Below are 18,821 nucleotides of genomic sequence, written 5' to 3'. Positions count from 1 at the left end.
GCAGGAAAAAAAATCTCCCTTTGAAATCATGGTAAGTTTGCAAGTAAAGAATATGCCATTTCATATGAAGTGACTGTTGTTACCATAATACCATCTGAGGCAAAAACTTCAGTTATTTCCTTTCTCTCTACTGTAGCATTTAAATAATTTCCATGCATTAATACTATTCACCTACACAATTCTGTACTGAACTATTTTCCCTAAGCTAATAATATTTAGCAATATGTTTTTTCTTAAATATATTTTCAAGTGTTGAAATGCAAAGGAGAATCTGAAAAGGTAGCACAGGAAAGGAAATGAACAAATCTAACCTTCATTTATTTGACTAAGCTATTATATTTTTAAATTTGCAGGAAATTGAAATTGTACTTTGAGGAAAAATTCAACTGTTTCAAAATGCTGGAAGTTTGTTGGAAGATACAGGATGAGTAACAAGTATTTTTAATAATTCTATCAAGCCAGGGATGGGACCATGTTATTGGAGAAGAGCAATTTTTGTTATTTATAAGGGGAATATAGTGATCCTGGAAACAAATGTTTTGTTAATCAGACATGAACTGAACAGCGTGCAAAAGTTAAGAAAAGGAGAAAGATCTAGAGATAGAAAACAAAATGCAATGTAAGTTTACCAAAGGTAGATCATGCCAGACTTATCCAATATCTTATCAAAGTTTTTTCAGGACAAGGGAAATGTGGTAGATCTCATCCTTCTGGACTTCAATAAAGTATTGAATATGCTGCATGAAAAGTTAGCAGCAGAGCTGGAGAAAATGGGGATTGATACAACTGTGAAGTGAGTAAGAAACGGGCTAAAAGAAAACATTGGGTTCCTTAAGGATGTGCATTGGGATCAATCCTGCTTAAGACTTCCATTAATAGTATCAGTACAAACAAATACAGATATTCTGATACAGTCAACAGATAACCCAACATTGGAAAGCACTGTCAATACAGAAAAAAAATCAGGATATCACACAAGGATAACTGGATCACTTAGAAGTGTAGAAGTGGGACAAAATTCAATAGTGCAAGGTCATGCACTTGGGAAGCAATAAAAGGAATTTCTGATATGAACTGGGAATGCAGCAGTTGGAAGTGACAGAGTAGCAAAAAGCCCTACATAAACTTAATCATCCTGTGATTAATTAATAACCACCAACATAATGCATCTGTGAAATAGCACAGGTGATCCTAAGGGGGCATCTGGAAAGACAGAGAAGTATTTATGCCAGTGATTCTGAACCAGGGTGCTGGGACACCTTGAGGTGCTTTAAGATTCTTTGAGACATTTACAAAATAAATCCAGCATATTAAATCAAGGGTTTTCCAGGGTCCTGTACATGTTAGCACTGTTAGATGGGTAAACACTATTCACAAGATAAATCCAGAGATTTCATGTAGGAATTCACTTTCTGCCCTGTTGTGTTTCAAGTTCTTTGTAACAAGAATTTCTCCACTATTTTTCTGAAGTCAAACAATGGGTGAATATCAAGAGCTGGCAGACAAAGTTCTTTGAGTAAATGTGATATCTTTTATTACACCAACTAAATAGTTGGAAAAGTTGTTCTTTGCAAGCTTTTGGGAACAAACACCTTTCTTCAGGCACAGGGAAGAGTCTACTGTTTTGTGTTCTCCACACTCCCAACCAAGAGCTGGCATTTTGAGGGGTGCCTAAAGTCTAAAAAAGTTGAGAACCACCAATTTATGCCATTATACAAGGCACTATGAGGATACTACGCATACTTCAAATCATCCATGTTCAAAATGAACTGCAACAGGTGCTAAGAAGGGCTACTAGGATAATCAGGGGACTGGAAAGCCTCTCACGGAGGGGGGACTAAAATGCCTTAACTTAAATTAAGCCTAGCAAAACTCCTTAGCAGTAATATAACTGCTCTCTAGAAAAAGAGCAAGGAAGGGGCAGGAAAGAGAGGTCAAATACTAAGAAAGGGAAAAATCTGTTTTAAAAAATCATAATAAAAAACACAGCTTAAGGACAATGTTACCATCAAAGCAAATAGGTATAAAACAGCCATGAATTAAACTTCATCTTGAAGTTAAACAAAGTTTTATAACCAAAGGAGTGAAAGTTGTGCACAGCTTTCCCATGGGTTGCTTGGCTCCACTACTCCCAAGATACAACACGACAGTTTTTATGAAAGGGATGATGTGACATGATTACCTACAATAGCAAGGACTGGATTCTGACCAAAGAGGTTCACTAGTCCCATTCACCTAATCTGTAGAACTAAATAGGATGTTCTCATACCCTGAGATTTTTCTCCCCACCAAGTTCCTTATTTTTGGCAGGACTCTGCATTTCATTTATGTTTTGCCTCTTAAGACATATGTTTATTTTCAAATGTTTGTCACAAGCAACAGAGGACAAGACAGAATAAGTCCAATACAGACAGCATCAATGAAAGTCTCCCTGCCAAATACTTCAAGTGTGGCTTTTAATGACCTCCGAAGGCAGTAGAAGGGTAATTATAAACACATCCATCCCACCCATAATTGCAGAAGGGGTTTTTTGTTTTGTTTTTATCAAAAAGCAATCCCTCAGAGATAGCAAATCCTGTATCATCTTTTTTTGCTCAAAAAGTGCAAAATAAACAACTAGAAAATTTTAGCTTAAAATTAGGCTAAGGCACCCTTCCACTGACCTGCTGGATTTGGCACATTTCTGCAACTGCTTCCTACTGTGTCATTCTGTAATAGCCCTGAGCAGTTGCTTCACAAACTGTATGAAGTGTATTGGGCCCACAGCACCCCCCAGGTATTGAGCGAGAGCTCCTCAGTTGATGTCCTCCTTTGCAAAAACCTAGTCAAAGTGCCTGAAGAATTCCTTTGTACCATGGCTGTCCAACTGGTGGCCTGTAGGCCACATGTGACTTGTGCAGGGTTAAGTTGTGGCCCCTGGGCTCTGTTCCAGCTGGAGTCTCCAGGCTCCCCCTCTGTCCTCCAGCTTTTGCCGCTTGCTCCATGGGATGGGGCAGTGCAGTAGGGCATGCCCAGTAGAGCTAAAAGTGAGCTCAGGGCCATGGGGTTGTGCAGTACAATGCCGGGGGGGGGAAGCAGATGTGAAGTACACCAGGGATGGAAAAGCAAGCATTTTCTACACTGGTGTAGGGGGCCTTCTTACATGGTGCAGCAAAAGCGGGGGTGGGGGGGCTGATGACAGGACTCATACTAGCAAGATGGAAGGGAGGTATGCACGCAGCCCAGGGCAATCCCATGGTTCTCACTGATGCAGCCCATGGGTGTGCCGCCTCTGGGGTGTTCAGGTGCTTAGGTAGACAGTCCTGCTCTGCATTAATGCTGTATATGACTAAATAGTTCTCTTCCCTGAAGGAGAGCAAAGGAGAGCAGGAGAGTTTAAGAATCTAGCTCTTGCAACATCCTTTTATTACTACTCCGAGGAAGCCTCTGGATCCTATTTCATGTTAGGCAGTAGTCAAAAAAGCCTAGAAATCTCCATTTCCTTAGGGACATTCTAGAGGATTAAACATGTATCCTGTGACAATTACTGTCCTCCCTTGGTTTAAATAAAAAAAGTTTAAGTAACATTAGATTAAATGTGAGTGGGGCAGATGAACACCGTAAGCACCAGTTACAGAAACACTTACATCAATGATTGCTGCTGCACTGCTATCAAGGTGTTTATACAAGTCATACAACACCTCTCTCAGTTTCTTCATCGTTTTCTTATTGGGTTGAAGGAGCATTGCCTGGAAGTTAACTGGTAAACCATACCTGAGAGAGCAAGCAGAAGAAAAAAAAGCCATGAGGCACAATTAGACTTTAAACTGGCATAACAGTCAATTCAATCTTAATACGGAAGGTGCGTTCCAACTGCCCTCTTGCTGGAGACACTCATTGCTAGGAGCTTCTAGTTCCTTACCATAAAGCACCCATTCACTTTTAATCTTAAGAAGATGAAATTGCTTCTACTTTTTTTGTCCTTCCAAGCACATTTTTCACCTAAGTCGCCTCTCACTGGTCATGCCAGCTAGTCTTCCAATTCAATGGCTACACTTACTGGTCTGGCAGCAAGAAGCTGCACATGTAAGCACATTATAGCAGTTTTGCTCAGAGTTCAGAGGACACTCTGGGAAGACATTACAATGGACCATGGCAGCTGACTGGAAACTGGATAGGGGTCTTCATATGCCTTCAGCGAAATGCCCTGCAACAGCAGAAACTTTCCTCCTTTCTGCAGAGGTGGAATAACTTTGCTGGCAGAGTGGAGAGTTTCACCATCCCAGACAGACTTTCAGTATGCAGGCACTGGAGTTGTGTCAGTCAAGCCTACGGTGTAGACTAGGCCTAAAATAAGAAGTCCGCAGCAGCTGTGACAAAGATCACATTATTTTCTGATTCTGGACTCATTTTGCAGTAAAAACAGTACTAAGACACCTAAAAAAACGTTTCTGGAATAAAGTGGTCAGTCAGAAGATTCCCACTGCAAATCAAAATGTTTCTACAGTATATTACAAAGCATTCCAGCTTCTTTGCAGAATTAAAAAAAACCAAAAAAAACCCCTATTTTTTACTTCCTTCTGATTAAAAGGAAAGCATGATACAAGGAGAAATGGCAGCCACTTGGAAGGGGAAAATTAAAAAATAGAGAAATGCTGTGAAGTAGGTGTGCACCGATATATCGGCTATTTGATCAACACTGATAAAAGGAGAAATAATGTTATCGGCTACTGACTTCTTGGTTGTTCTAGCTGATAATCACAGCCACATGCCCGGAGTACCCTGGCGAGCATAGTCCAATCCCCATGCCTAGCCGCCAGCCTAAAATCACACCAGACTACAGGTTCTGGTGAGAAGAGGGAGGGGGCGCTGGGGAGTTGTCACAGGGCACTGCACTCGGCAACCAAGGGGCAATAGCTGCTGCTGCTGTCCCTGCCATGGCAACATCACATGTGCAGCAGGGTAAGAGGCTGCTGCAGAGACACTGGGCTGTGCACAGGCAGGGTAGGTAAGGTACTGTGCAAGGACATTCTGCTCAGCTGGGCAATGGGTGCCTTTGCAAAAGGGGCTTGCTTGGGTCACTGGCAGCCACGGGAGCTTTGCTGCACAGAACCTCCCAGCACTGAGGCAGTGGTGTGCTCTGGGGTTCCAAACGTGCCTGGCGTTGTTCCCTGCACAAGGATCCAACCTGCCTGCCCAGGACAGTAGCATGGGCTGCATGGGGAGCGAGATTACAGGTAGGAGCCATAGGTGAAGGGGCAATGTGCATGGGAATAAGGCAGTCACCGCCTTTCTCATCGAAGGCAGGAGCAGGCAGGAGGCAGGCATGTGCGTGTCTGTGAGATAAATGCAAAACAAACAAAAAAAGGTTTGTGTCAGTAGTTTAAAATGCCTTGCCTTATTACTAGACATCAGTTATCGGATCAGCATCAGCTGATATGGTTGGTTAATCGTTGGCTATTGCTATTGGCCAAGAAAATCTTAATTGGTCCACCCCTACACCAATAAAGAAAAGTTCTACTGGAGCAGGTTCAAAGTGTCTTGGATTGCACCTCCCAAAGTTGAAACAGTTTTACTACCAAATAAGCCAAGTTCAACACAAACATTACTTTCCTTCTACCTTAAAAAATAAAATATCATTTTTACTCTTTGCATGGAAGGAGGAATGTCAAACTCATCTGGCCCTGTGCGCTGAATGATAGTTGTTGGGCCAGACCAGGGCTGAACCCCCTGTGCAACATCTGTGGCACCAGGTCCAAACTGTGCATTGCATGGAGCCTGCATCAGCCCCAGGGCTTGCTGTGCACACAGCACATGGTGCATGTGCAGTCTACGGTGTGTGGGCTGGACCCAGTGCTGCAGGCAACACAGGGGGCAGTCCGGGAGTGCCACATGTAGTCTGTACCCATATCCCATACTGTGGGGTGCTGCTGCATCCAGCTGCAGGCAGTGCATGCACTGCATGCTATACATACCACTGTGTGCATCACTAGTCCCTGGGCCAATGCATGCTGTGCACAGTGCGCAAGGCTAAACTAGCTGCATGTGCTGTTCACAGAACAGAAGGCCAAACACACAGCATGTGCTGCATGCCACACCCCACCAGACTAGCCCTTCACATTGGTTTCAGCATGGCCCAATCTGAACTGGCCCCAGGGCCAACGCACAAGACCAGTTCAATGAGGCACTGCATACCTCAGGCTGACTCATGTTACATGTAGGGTGCTTGATGCTGGGTCCAGCTCACATACTACACGCAGCATGTGGGGCCAGAGCCAGTGTATGGAGTCAGTCCAGTGATCTGTGTGCTGGATCCCGCCTGTAGGCCATAAGTTTGATACCCCTGCATATAAGAATCTCTCTTTTGCAAGCCAGCAAGAGTCAGCTAGGTACCCTAGATACAGTATATGAGAAACCCACAATTCTTAAAGCACTGGAGAAAGAGAATATCCACAGCTGCTGCAGAATGAGATAAATCACAAGTATACAGAGTAAAATGCTCCACTGCCTACGTGCTGCATCTAGATGTACAAAATCTTGGCAGAACTGCAGGTTTCTTTACCTTAAAACAGATTCAACAAAAACTCTTAATGCTTTCACATGAATCCATGCAATAAAGGCTTCACTGAAATTCACTTTTAGCCACCGAACTAGAGGCCCCTGCAGGGGGAAGGAATGAGAAGAAAAAGGCAGTTACTCATAAGCATTCAAGAAGAGAGATTCAGCTTTATTAAATTTAAGAAGATACTGTTCTGATTTGCATTAGGTGTTTAAACAACTTGCCAGTGAACTGAAAAAAAAAGTCAAACAAGTTCCTCATGATTATTTGATCAGTTCTAATTTCAAGACAATGATGACTATTTGCACTGATATAAACTTTCTAGTGCAACTTTTCAGCAGTTGTAAATCTAGATAACCTCACATTTTGTATGCAAAGCAGCTACATTCACCATGACTGCACATGACCAAGAATACAAAGCATCTAAAAAGAAATTCAAGCTTACTCTGTGTTGTCAGTCCACAGAAAAATCACTTAACACTGAAAATTATAGCACCAATCCTCAGTCACCCCTCATCTACTTCGTTTTGCTCCCCTTGAATGAAGCAGCCCTACACTAAACCAACTGCACCTTTAAAGGTGATTCTCTTTGCATGGGAGATCCCTGGGTAGATGGAGATCAGCCAGAGTAGCTTCTGTTGTTTTCCTTCTAGCTGTTGGTGTAGTTGAGATGGTAACAGAATTGTGGTCCTCCAATAACCTCTAACTACTAGGATGGTTCCCTTGGTTTGCTGGAAGTAGCCACAGTTCAGACTGGCCCACCACAGAGGAGCTTCAAAAACCAACACACACCGCGGGGCACAGGACCCATCTTCACATCTTCTCCACCCTCCTGTCTTAAATACAGCTACGAATCAGGCCCAGTAAGCAGCATAACTAGGCAAAGGAGAATGGAGCAGGAGCCTCATGCCAAATTAGAGGGGGCACCATCAGCATCCCATACACTTCCCCAACCCCCCCACTCTCTAGCACTTGTTTTGACAAAAAAAATTACAGCAACTAACTTCACTTAACAGCCCTAATTCACTATACTTCTTGGATGAGTAGAGAAACAGCTATTAGAGTCCTTTTCATCTGACATATCATTTTGCTTATTTTATTCAACTTCAACACATTTAACAGTTTACAGGTAATTAAAGTAGATCCTTGCTTTCAACAATTGTTATTGACTATGTTGAAAATCAAAATTAGGCTACTGTTAACTCTGTGAATCTTCCTGTTTTGCTTCCTTGTCTGAAGAGGAACCCGGTAGTGACCTATCTGGCTAAGTACAGACATTTGGGGGCTATAGGGGGAGGTTAAATCTATTCGAAATGGCTGCCCAATGACAGGTAAGGCGGGATGGGGGGATAGCCAGGGGGCTGAGGTGGGGGGGGCGGTGTCCAGCAACCTGGAAGGGAATCAGGTGTCCGCCAGGAAGGCACGACCTGTAGGCAGGGCGGGGTTGCTCGCAGTGAACCTACAGCCCCATCCATCCTGCCCTTCCCCCCACCAGGGGTTACTTGCTCAGCTCTGGCAGCAGTGGACGCTGATAGAAGTGGATGTAGCCAGAGCGGCTTGTGGCATGGGGGTTAAGAGGGTTGGCTGGTCAGGGGCCAGAAGAACAAGAGGTGGGCAAAAAATAAATCAGTGTGGGGGAAGTGAAAAGAGCAGCCCTGGGACTGGGGCAAGTGGACAGAAGTTCCATGCACTGGTCTGACTTAAATCGATTAAGTCTGATACTACATAGATCCAGGTTTATCTGAAACCATGTTCTGCAATTTTTAGACTGGTTGGGGTGCATGGAACTTTTGTAGTTACAGGTTTAGACTGACTGCTGGTCACTGAGACCAGGTCTGTGAGAATAAGGTTAGCACTGGACTAGCAAAGTTTAAATCAGGAGGCCATTTTGAACCCAATTTAACCTCCCCAATGTCTGTACTTACCCTTGGTGCTTAAATGCTCAGTTCTAGCCATTCCAAAGGAAAATATTTAGTGTATGTAAACTTACAAACTGTTTTTTCTTGTCAGTAGACAGCCTGTTCATTTCTTCTTTGTCTGCTTTCATCTCTTCTTCATTATACTGGAAATCACGAACCATAAACCTACATTTGAAGAGTAAAAATTTCCAGCAGCTGTCTAGATGGCTTTTAAAATACAAAAGCAAGCTAGAGAAAAAAACCCAAACTCTTACTTGCTTTCCCTTGCTTTGTGTTTAAATTCATCCATTGCCTTCTTGAACAAGGTGACACTGCAGAGGTAGCTATCTTGGTCCTCAAACAAAACACTGGATAAAGTGGGGGAGGAGAGGAAGAAGTGTTAAGCAGTCACAGGTTTGGACCATTATCTCTCTGAAGTACTGTAGTCAAAATTTTCATCTGTGGTTACTTAACTAACAAGATCAAGTTCACTGTCTATTAATAGGTGCAACAGTGTTGTTCTGTAGCCACACGTCTTAGCTTAACAATTTTAGAAGCACTTTCATCATCTTTTATCAATAAATGATCTGTTTGCAGTTCACATATTCAACAAATGCTTTCTTGAGTAAACCTAATATTCTGCAGTTTAAAACTGTATGTGTTCTTGGATAGTAAACCAGCGTTTAACTTTAATGTGTGAAACAAATGTGGCTTTTAGCATCCTCATTTATATTGCCGGTGAAAGGAAATAAATGCTGAAGCACAGGAGTTGCAGAGAGATCAGTGGACTAGGAATACAGTCTTACCTGTGCCAGCGAAGAGCATGCTAAAGCAGTGGTTTTCAAACTTCCTGAAGTCACAAAACACTTCAACATTACTTCTTCTGCCATGGAATCTCTAGCTGTATCCTAAAAATTGAAGCAGTGGCAGCACACTGCCTCCGAGCCTGCTCCACCATTACCCGCAATCTCTTCATGGAACCCCTGACAGTACTGCAGAACCCCAGGGTTCAGTGGAACACAGTTTGAATACCACTGCTCTAAAAGGAGCTCAGTGAACATCCCAATACAATGCAACTTTAGGAATTAACCTTCTAGTAGCATAAGCATTAAAATGTCTCCAAGCAAGCACCAGTGACTTCGGCTTTTTGCACCCGCCATGTAAACTGTCAGGCAAATGGCTGATTTATGCCACCGTTCCAACTCAAAGCTATGCTTCTAGAATGTGCAAGAATATCTGCAGAGGTTAGATTAAACAAGTCATAAAAAAAGCTACTTACTTGCTGGATCTTGGGACTATCATGTCCGTTAGTGTTTCATATTGCTTAACCCAGTCACTGTAATTTAACCTACACAAAACAAGTTAGAACTCAATTTTAATGCTGCTATGTAATTCAAGGTAGAAATTGAATGAATCACACGCACAGAATTGGCAAAGAGCATTCACAACACCTTTCCTGTCACCAGATTTATACATTAAATAAAACAAGTAAAGTTCTGCAATACTTGGTTACAAAAAAATGACTTACTTGGGTACAACCACTAACAATGTGATCAAGTATTCTGAATCAAGTACGAAGTCCTCTTTCTTCACAATGTCAGCTAGACTTCTAGTTAGTAAGCTTCCTCTGTAAGGAAACAAAAGGCAGCCATTATAAGTGCACAGTTTAAATCTTAAACGCAGCCCTGATAAATTTTAGGGCTTGGGTAATGCGTTCTTTAGGGTTTTTTTTTCTAAAACAAGTGGCAATTATGCAGAACACACTTATTCCTTTCTGTAACTATAGTTTTAACATGCACATTGTTTATAAGACATCTTATCAGCATCTTTATTGTCAATGCTATTAGCTGAAGATCCTGCTCAGTCTGTGTTGGGATGAAGGGGATAATTTTCAAAAGCACCTTGGTGACTAGGGTTCAAAAACGATTTAGGGAAGAGAGGTTAAAAATGGGAGTGTGGGTGGGTGTGGGTGTGTGGGTAGAGAGATGCACTGAAAGAGATGCTCACCCCATACTATAGACTCTTGTAAAAGACCTCTAGTGCTATTGAATATTCTCCACAGAAGCAACTGTACATTGCAGGCTGAAGTCACTGTTTAATAATGCTTTACAATCTTACAACTTTGTATGGATCCAGGTACCATGCATGGGGTCCTGCCTATTCTTACCACAGTACTGTGTGGAAATTTCACAATTATTTTGTCTCAGGCTAATGTAGCCTGTATGACTACTTGTATGACTTAGACCTTCTCTACATATTACAGCTATTCCACAATTAAACTGAGAACAGCTGCATATGGAAAGAACCTATCACACCATAAAGAGGTCTAACCGGCTATAAAGTTAGACCTTCAAAAAGCATGCTAACTTTATAGCTGGTTGCTATGTAGCTTTGATTTGCATGTGTAATAAGGTCTATCAGCTGACCGGGCTCCCAGCTGCAGGGATGCACCATGCCCAGCCACGGCTGGTAGTCCTGCAGGCACAGGGGGACACTCAGCCCTCACAGTGCCTGTTAGCCGCGGGACTCTGGTTCCTAACAGCTATGAGGTGTGACTGCAGTCTCCCAGGCAAGGGGGTGCATGGCTTGCCCCCATGGCTGGGGGGCCACCGCCCCCCCCCAGGGCGGGGAGCCCCCAGCCACTACAATCTCCCAACTACGCGAAGCATAGTGTGCTCCTATAGCTGGGAGGCCCTTCAGATGAAGGGGCTGCTAGCCACCAGGGCTTGCTTCTTGCCAGTGCAGGGGGAACCTGGGGCTGGCAACAAGATGTGATGGGATCCAATGTATGATCCCACAATCATGCCTCTTGCCATGCATGTATGCAACTGTGTGGAACTGTGCACTAGATTCTATCATATTTTTACCTGCATGTGTAGAGGAGACCTTAGAATGTCTATGTACAGCCTACATGTGTAGGGTCCTACATTGTCTTCTAACTCTACAAAGCCATGCAGCAATTATAATTTTAACATTTTCTTGATTGCCAATGAGACTTTGGAGCCTAATTATCCAAGTAGCTTCTGCCTTTAGTCTTATATGCAGATCTATGAACCACAGCTATAGGCCTACATTCCCAAGCACTCTGAAGGAAGGGTTGCATCAGCCTCAAGGGAAAGGGAAGAATGTTACCTTTGCTTAAAGTAAGTATGTCCTTGTTGGCATTAAGAGTTTTTATCCCCACCCATCCAAATAGCTGTTTATGCCAGTGACTCCCAAATGGCATGCTGCAATATACTTGGGTGAGGAGGTAAATGCACCCTGTGCCTGCCCCAGCTACTCCAACAGCACCTGCATACTCCCTTGGAAACTGCTGCCATTATTGCTGCCTTTCTCCACCACCCCTATGCTAGCCCCACACCCAAGCTCCCAGCTCTGCACTCTGCTGCAAGCAAGTGGGCAAGTAGACATGCAAGCAGAGCCAGGCTTTGCAGCCTAGTTCATCCCCCTCCACTTCTCCACACTCCTGAGGCTGGCAAGAGGGGCCATGGAGATGGTCACCTATTTGTGAGACTCTGCAGGAGCAGCCTCAGCAGTAGGGCCTACTCTTCCCCATGAGGTACAGAACTAGGGATCAAGGGGAGGTAGACATTGGAAAGAGCAGAACACACCTGTCCCCACTACCCTTAAGTGGCACCAGCTAGATCAGCAATTCTCAATTTTAATTTTATTTTTTTTTAACCTCAAGGACCTCCCCCTCGATATCTTTTTCTGAATTTAGATCTACAATCTCAGTGATTTTTAGCTGGGGTACTACGAAGTTCAGAAAAAGTACGAAGGGGCAACTTAAGGCTGAAAAGGTTGAGAACCACTGGTACGGAGACTAAACCTTAGCTTAAAGAAAGATGTATTTTATGTCTTTTTTTTTTTAATAATACATCTCAGCAATAGTATGATTTTCTCTGGCAGAGGAATGAAATATATGTTTTGAAAGAAAAATATGAATTATACATATACACACACACCTTGTTGGGTAAAGGAGTGAAGTGTGCCACCATTTTTAAACCAGAAAAAGACAGTGTCCCTCAGGTATTAAAAGTTTGGGAAACACTGTTTTATGCCTTGCTTAACTCATTTGATTTGCTTGGGCTTGGAGTGGGGGAAGAAGGATGCAACAACTTCTCAAACCTCAGGAACATATCATATTAATTACTTCATCACACAATAAAGCAGAAACTTCCTTGAAAAAAGAGGTACTTCAGTTTTAATGAAACAAATATTCTGATCACAGTATCATGCAACTAGTAGCATAACTAAATTAAGTTATGCTTAACTTAATGGCTTACGCATTCTTTCTTTCCAAGTTCTGAAGGTTGCCTTTCAGATTATTGTACGCTGAAGCTCTTGCTTTCAGGTCATTGTCAATTTGGGTTACTCCCTTTAAAAAACAAGATTCAAAATCAGAAAAAAGAAATAAACTTTAATATGCCAGAAATGTTAAATCAGTGATTAGAAGTCTTGTTCACCAAGCCATCCTTTTCACCCACATATTCTAGGATTAAACTAGTTGAAACGGCTATTATTTCCAGCTACTGCCAGCTACAACCTGGAAGCAACAAGTTCTACCAAAGGAGTAATGACCAGGACCTGAACTAGTGATCATATTTCTATAGTCTTATAATCTATATTTTCACTGTTAAATTGATTGATTTTAAAAATGTTTTACTTCTACAGGTACCTCAAAAGACTTGGTATATAGTAGCACTCAGGCCTTGTAAAACAACCTAGTCCCTCTTTCTCTACTGCTTCTATCTATAGTATCCAGGAACATAAGCAGTTCAAAGCAACTCATATCTGAATGATTTGTTGCACAAATAGTGTTTATATTTGCCCCAGGTTGCCATCAGTGGGTTTTGCTGTTCATATAGAATACTAATTCTCAACCAGGGTGTTGGGGCACCCTGGGGTGCCATGAAATCTTTCAAAGGGTGGTGTGAGGATAAGAGCAGGCTCAGAGACCTCCCTGGTCACTGTCCTGCCCCCACTGCCCAGCCCCTCTGCAAAGAGGTTAGGACTGTAATAAATAAGTCAGTCTTGGAAATGGGGTACTGCTCAATTACAAAAGTTATGGAGGGGTGCCAAATCAGATAGGGTTGAAAATCACTGATATACAAGTCAGCTTTTAAAAAACACCACTGCATAGATGTAAAGAACTAGCAGTACACAGCGCACACAAAAATATCACCTGTAATTTTAATGTAATAGATTTCTCTTAAGGTATGAGACCAAAATTAAAATCCCAGGTGTCTTAGTACAAGATTAATAACTTACTTCTTACACAAACAGCAATATATCAGCTGCTTTTGTAAGAATATACATTATATTACCCATGAACGAAGAGACTTTTTTTTTTTTTTTAGCCAAAAGGCAAGAAGTCAGAATTTTTAAAATGATTAATATCTGCAATAAGTAGTGACTTGAGAGACAAGGCTTTAAAATATGAAAATTAAATACCATTTTAACAGACCCAATGCATCTATATTAGTATTTAGAGAAACAAACAAAAAATGTGTGTACAGTAGGACACTGTCTTGGAGAATAATGTTTAAGCACTACCAAGCAATATGACTTTTGCTAAGGGGAACAGTCATTAGAAGTAAATCACAGAAAGGCCACAGACAAGCATTACATTTGTGCTGGTAGAAAAGACATTTTCCTGGCACAAAATGAGAGCATAGAGCTATTCAAGGGATTTATTGTCTAGAAATATTCCTGACTGGCAGAAGAAGGGGTGTTCTCCTGCAGTGGGAACCATCCCAGAGCCCCAGGGCAATTGTCACTAGGGAGAATGGCCTCTCCCCTACCCCCCACACTCTGCCAGTTTGAACAGGAGGAAGGTGGGGGAGGTGGCAGCCACACTGCAGCATGGCTGGGGGAAGGCAGAACTGGGGTTCCAGAAGCTGGACTGCAGAGGCAATGATTTAAAGCTGGGGTATGGGAAAGTGGGGCCTCCCCAAGCCTAGAGCCTTACCTCCACCAACTTTTAAAAGTCACAGTCTATGCAGCCCAGTTCAACAGCCCAGCTGGCTGCATTGGTAGCCATTTAAAACCAAGGATGGAAGCTCTTGGCTCTACTTTCCTGTGCACCCCACTGTAAAACTACTTATTGACAGCTTGTTCCCTTCCCAAGCTGGGAAAGAGCAGGCTATTAATCAGTAAGCAACCCTAAGGACTCTGGTGATCTAAGCAGCAGCCTTTTAGTGTCCCCTGGCTGGAGAGCTCACCTATGTAGCCTCACCTCTCTTTAATAATAAAAAAAACCCCACCCACAGACAACAACAAAGAACACATGGCTAAGCATGCATCATTTAAGAAAAAAGTCTGAAAGAAAGGAAAACTAACAGATACCAAACCTGCCTTTTAGTCAGGTTAGTTAAGCCAGTTTAATGGAATTTTAGAATTCTAACACTTCATACTAACAAAGTAAATTCTGACTGATTTGCCACTCCAAGAGGAATGCAAATAATGGCAAATTATCCAGTACTGATGGTGCATCTACATGTACAATTTACTGTGTAGATGACTAATTAGCGCTGCAGTAAAAAGTGTCACCATCTACATGTATGCCCATATTAGGATGCAGTAAATTAACTAGCTTCGCTGTAGAATAATACAGTCCAGGACAAGTATTATCCTACAGCGGACTAGTTACGTGCACTGAAACGCATGTGTAGACAGTGACCGAGGCTGGCTTGGGCACAAGGGTGCTACAGTGCAGGGGATTCCTGCCAGCTAGCCCTGCACTGCAGCACCATCGTGCCCCAGCAGGCCACTCCACAGCACACTGAGCTGGGGTGTAGCAGCCCTGGGCTGTGAGACCTCCCAGGCCCTCTGCCAGCTGGGGCTGCTCCACCCTAGTTCAGTGTGACACGGTCCCAGGTACATGTATAAATGCTGTGCCTGGGAGCAATAAACTATGGTGTGAACTGCACCAGAGTTTATTACTACATACTAATTGCACATGTAGATGTATTAGGAGTTGATAATTGGGGACAGGATGATATTAGAGAATCAGAATAGGAGCAATTTAAACAATAGTGATGAATTTTTCCACAGGCAAGTTAACTAACATTTACGGTGTAATCATCTCTCTGTGGGTGCTTTGTATGTCCAAAGACTCCAAACAATACTGCATTTAGGGTTTTGTCAATTGCTAACTAGAATTTACAGAAGTAGTGACGATCAATTTTGATTCTAGCTAAAAGTATTATAAAAATATTACCGAAATTGTAAACATTGGCCTTTCAAGCTACAGTTTTTAAATAAAAAAGGCACGCATAAATAAGTCTCAAGTTAAGTCCTAACACTGGTGTGAAAATCTTATTTTAATTGATAGGTAACTTCTAGATAACAAAACAGAGTCATAAGATAACGGTCATCCACTTTTACATAAAGGTAGAGGAAGACTCCCAATATTTCTGGAAGATACTGATCTTGTAACAATTTTATTAATATGGCGCTATTTCCACAGAGCACAGAAATAATGCTGTTAGTATAAGAGAATGCAAGTCGCATCTGACAACCTGCTTAGGACCTACTGCATCTTAAATGGATCAAACACTAGACTTTTACGTTGCCATGGCTACAATTAGTTTGACAGACATATCAACAGTGGCAATCTACTGGCAGGCACGCTTATTTTATGCCAAATATAGAGTGTATAGATTGAAATGGCTGCTGCCACCTTGCAGCTGTCATGTTAGTAACGCTGTGACTCAGTGGGAACTAAGCTCAAAATCTCTTCAGTATTTACACCTGATTTGTACTGCAACTTCTGGAAGTCAAAGCGACGGCCAGTAGTTCACTGACTTATCACTCCCCTGAGTTCCATGACCTCAGTCGCGTGTCCAGCACCCCATTTATTTATTCTACAAACTCTCCACAACAATTGGGCTTAGTCCTTCCAAGGCACCTATATTGGTTTTTGTGAAATATTAGAATCAAATTCAGCACTTGGATGCCATGGTGAAGAAGATAAAATATCAAAGTGCACAATGAGAGAATTTTCCTTCTTATTTGGCAAACCTTAGAAATCATCTCACTTCTAGTAAGAAAAGGACTAAAAGCTATGAACTCTCTTAATTTCTTGAATATCAAATCAGTCACACCTGAGCAGCGAGACATGTTAATTAGGTTCAGGGTCTTATCCACCCTATACTGGTCTCTAGGTGGACTACTTCATCAGTCTACATTTCTGACTCAATGGGGTTTTTTTTGTTCCTTGTCTGTGGGCTAGCTCCAGCTTTTGCCTCAAGCCTAATACCCGACCCCATGAAGAACAGCAGGTCTTGCACCAGTTGAACTAAATCTCCATCGTGGGGAAAGCTTTACAGGTGTACAAGATGTTTATATGCTTAACTACTAAATTCTCAATATTCTGTTAATGTAAAAAAAAAAAAAAAAAAAAAAAAAAAAAAGTTCTCAGAGGAACATAAACTTTGAAGCTTGAGGTTCTTAAATTAATCTAATGATGGAGTAGCATGAGACCTTCTTATGGGACAGATTATCTCCCCACCTCCCCATTTGCTTACTGGTGGGGTTTCTGATGCCTTCCTCAAAAATACGTAGTGCTGGCACTGAGAGATGGGATAATGACTAAATGAACTGGGCATCTAGCCCAGACCACAGAGGAGTTGCCATAAGAGACAGCTGCAGGCAGAGCCAAGCAGGACAACAGACAGCAATGGTTGTAGCAAAATGGTAAATTGTAAAACAACTTGTGTCAGATTATGCAGCTACAGAATCATGGAATCCATAACGGAGATAAACCTCACTGATCAGCCTCAACATTAGTGGCTCAGGCTCTGTACAGGTGCAAACAGTACTCAATCTACTATTCTCTGCTGAGATTCTCCCTATAACACCATGGAAACAAGACACTGGCTTTGGGAGTTTAGAGGAATGGTCAAGGTTCTGAAGCACTCTTATGCCAAGTAGGTAAGCTTTTGGCCAACTACAAGACTGCAATATTGGAAAATACACAGGGGACTCAATTATGTCAAACCTACATGAAACATGATCAACTCACAAACAAGTAATTTACTTTAGCGTTTTGATATTTTTGTTGCATTAAATGCTGTCTGCATGTGCGCAGCCACAGCATGCATGCAGTCAGGAATCCAGCCTGGCAGCTTGAAGAGCAGTGTCCGACTGGTAAGTCTGTGGGGCTTGGGGGGGTAGGGAAGGGGCAATGGGGGAGGACAGATCGAGGTCCCCACTGTGAGGGAGGGAGTGGGGCAGAGGTAGGCACTGCCTAGCCAGGGTGGTGACTGAGCGGGACAGAGCTGTAGGGAGAGGGGACAGGAATGGGCCAGGGGCAGGCACTGCCCACCCAGGGTTGCTGGGAGTATGATGGAGCTGCAGGCAGCTCATCCAGGGAGCTTATGTTGGGGTACGTGGCCCCCCCCACCCCCAGATCTGTCCATAGGGTGAGGGTAGGCTGCATCCCATCATTGTGTGGCTGGCAGGGGTGCAGGGCTGCCTTCACTCCACCCCAGCCCTGCTCCTGGGAGGCAGCAGTGTAGGGTGGTAGGTGGCAGCGCTCCATCCCCACCCACCCGCCCTAGGGCCTTCCCAAGTACCCCTAGGGATATGCATACCCCTGTTTGACAACCCCTGTTCTAACCAGTCTGGCTGCAAACCAAAATCTTGAGGCAGCCAGGAATCACAGGACACAGAACTTGAGATGAACATATCCCAAAGCCAAGGAGCTGCATGCAACATGTCAAGTCAAATAATATATTTGTTGTTAAACAACTTCTTGTTTATTATTTTGTTCTCAGAACCGAAGGAAATCAGAAACAGAAAATGGACAGAAGAAAAGAAAGCTTTATTTAACCATTTCTATTCCTTCAGGAGCATCTTTATACTTCCTGAAAGCTGTACATTGTTTGGTCACCCATGTAACCAGGGGTGGATCCAGAAGGGGTGCCATAGCATCCTTTGTCTGACCATACACCAGGAGCAGCAACCAGGGACTTAAGAGCCTGAAGAAGTAAGAATTCCACCCTGCCTTCCCCCTCCATGCTCAGAGGCATATCCCCTCGCCTCCCAGGACCTCCCTCCCCTGCCTGCTCCTGTCTGGCCTCAGCTGGGCTCAGCCTGAGACAGTAGTGGTAGCAGCAGTGGTGGAGGGCAAGTTCACCCTCCCTGCCTGATGCCTCAGGTGTTTTTAGCCAATTTTTAAGGAGGCATATTGGCCAATACCAATACAATTTACAATACACAGCCTGGCAGCTTGAAGAGCTGTTGTGGTAGAAGGGGAGGAGGAAGGAAAGAGGTGCGAGGGGGTGAAGATCAAGGCCCCTGGAGAGAGTGGGGCTGGAGCTGGGGCAGGCACTGTCCAGCCAGGGCAGGGCACAGGATGGAGCTGCGCGGGGCAGGCT

The 18,821-nt window shown here is 43.2% G+C and overlaps 1 protein-coding gene across 1 annotated transcript in view; it reads right to left on the bottom strand.

The window, feature by feature from the left end:
• The window catches only part of ATP6V1C1 (ATPase H+ transporting V1 subunit C1), a 33,768-nt gene that overhangs the window by 1,639 nt on the left and 13,308 nt on the right, over nucleotides 1-18,821 (bottom strand). Inside the window, exons 7-13 of the mRNA XM_006028517.2 lie at nucleotides 12,723-12,814; nucleotides 9,965-10,063; nucleotides 9,716-9,784; nucleotides 8,712-8,804; nucleotides 8,529-8,622; nucleotides 6,542-6,639; nucleotides 3,627-3,753 (exon numbers count right to left, since the gene is read on the bottom strand). Coding sequence (XP_006028579.1) covers nucleotides 3,627-3,753; nucleotides 6,542-6,639; nucleotides 8,529-8,622; nucleotides 8,712-8,804; nucleotides 9,716-9,784; nucleotides 9,965-10,063; nucleotides 12,723-12,814 — 672 coding nt within the window. The remainder of the gene's footprint in view (nucleotides 1-3,626; nucleotides 3,754-6,541; nucleotides 6,640-8,528; nucleotides 8,623-8,711; nucleotides 8,805-9,715; nucleotides 9,785-9,964; nucleotides 10,064-12,722; nucleotides 12,815-18,821) is intronic.

Source organism: Alligator sinensis, unplaced genomic scaffold (genome assembly GCF_000455745.1).
Source record: "Alligator sinensis unplaced genomic scaffold, ASM45574v1 scaffold1115_1, whole genome shotgun sequence".
Taxonomy (NCBI): Eukaryota; Metazoa; Chordata; order Crocodylia; family Alligatoridae; genus Alligator; species Alligator sinensis.
This window is presented reverse-complemented; position numbering and strand designations above follow the sequence as displayed.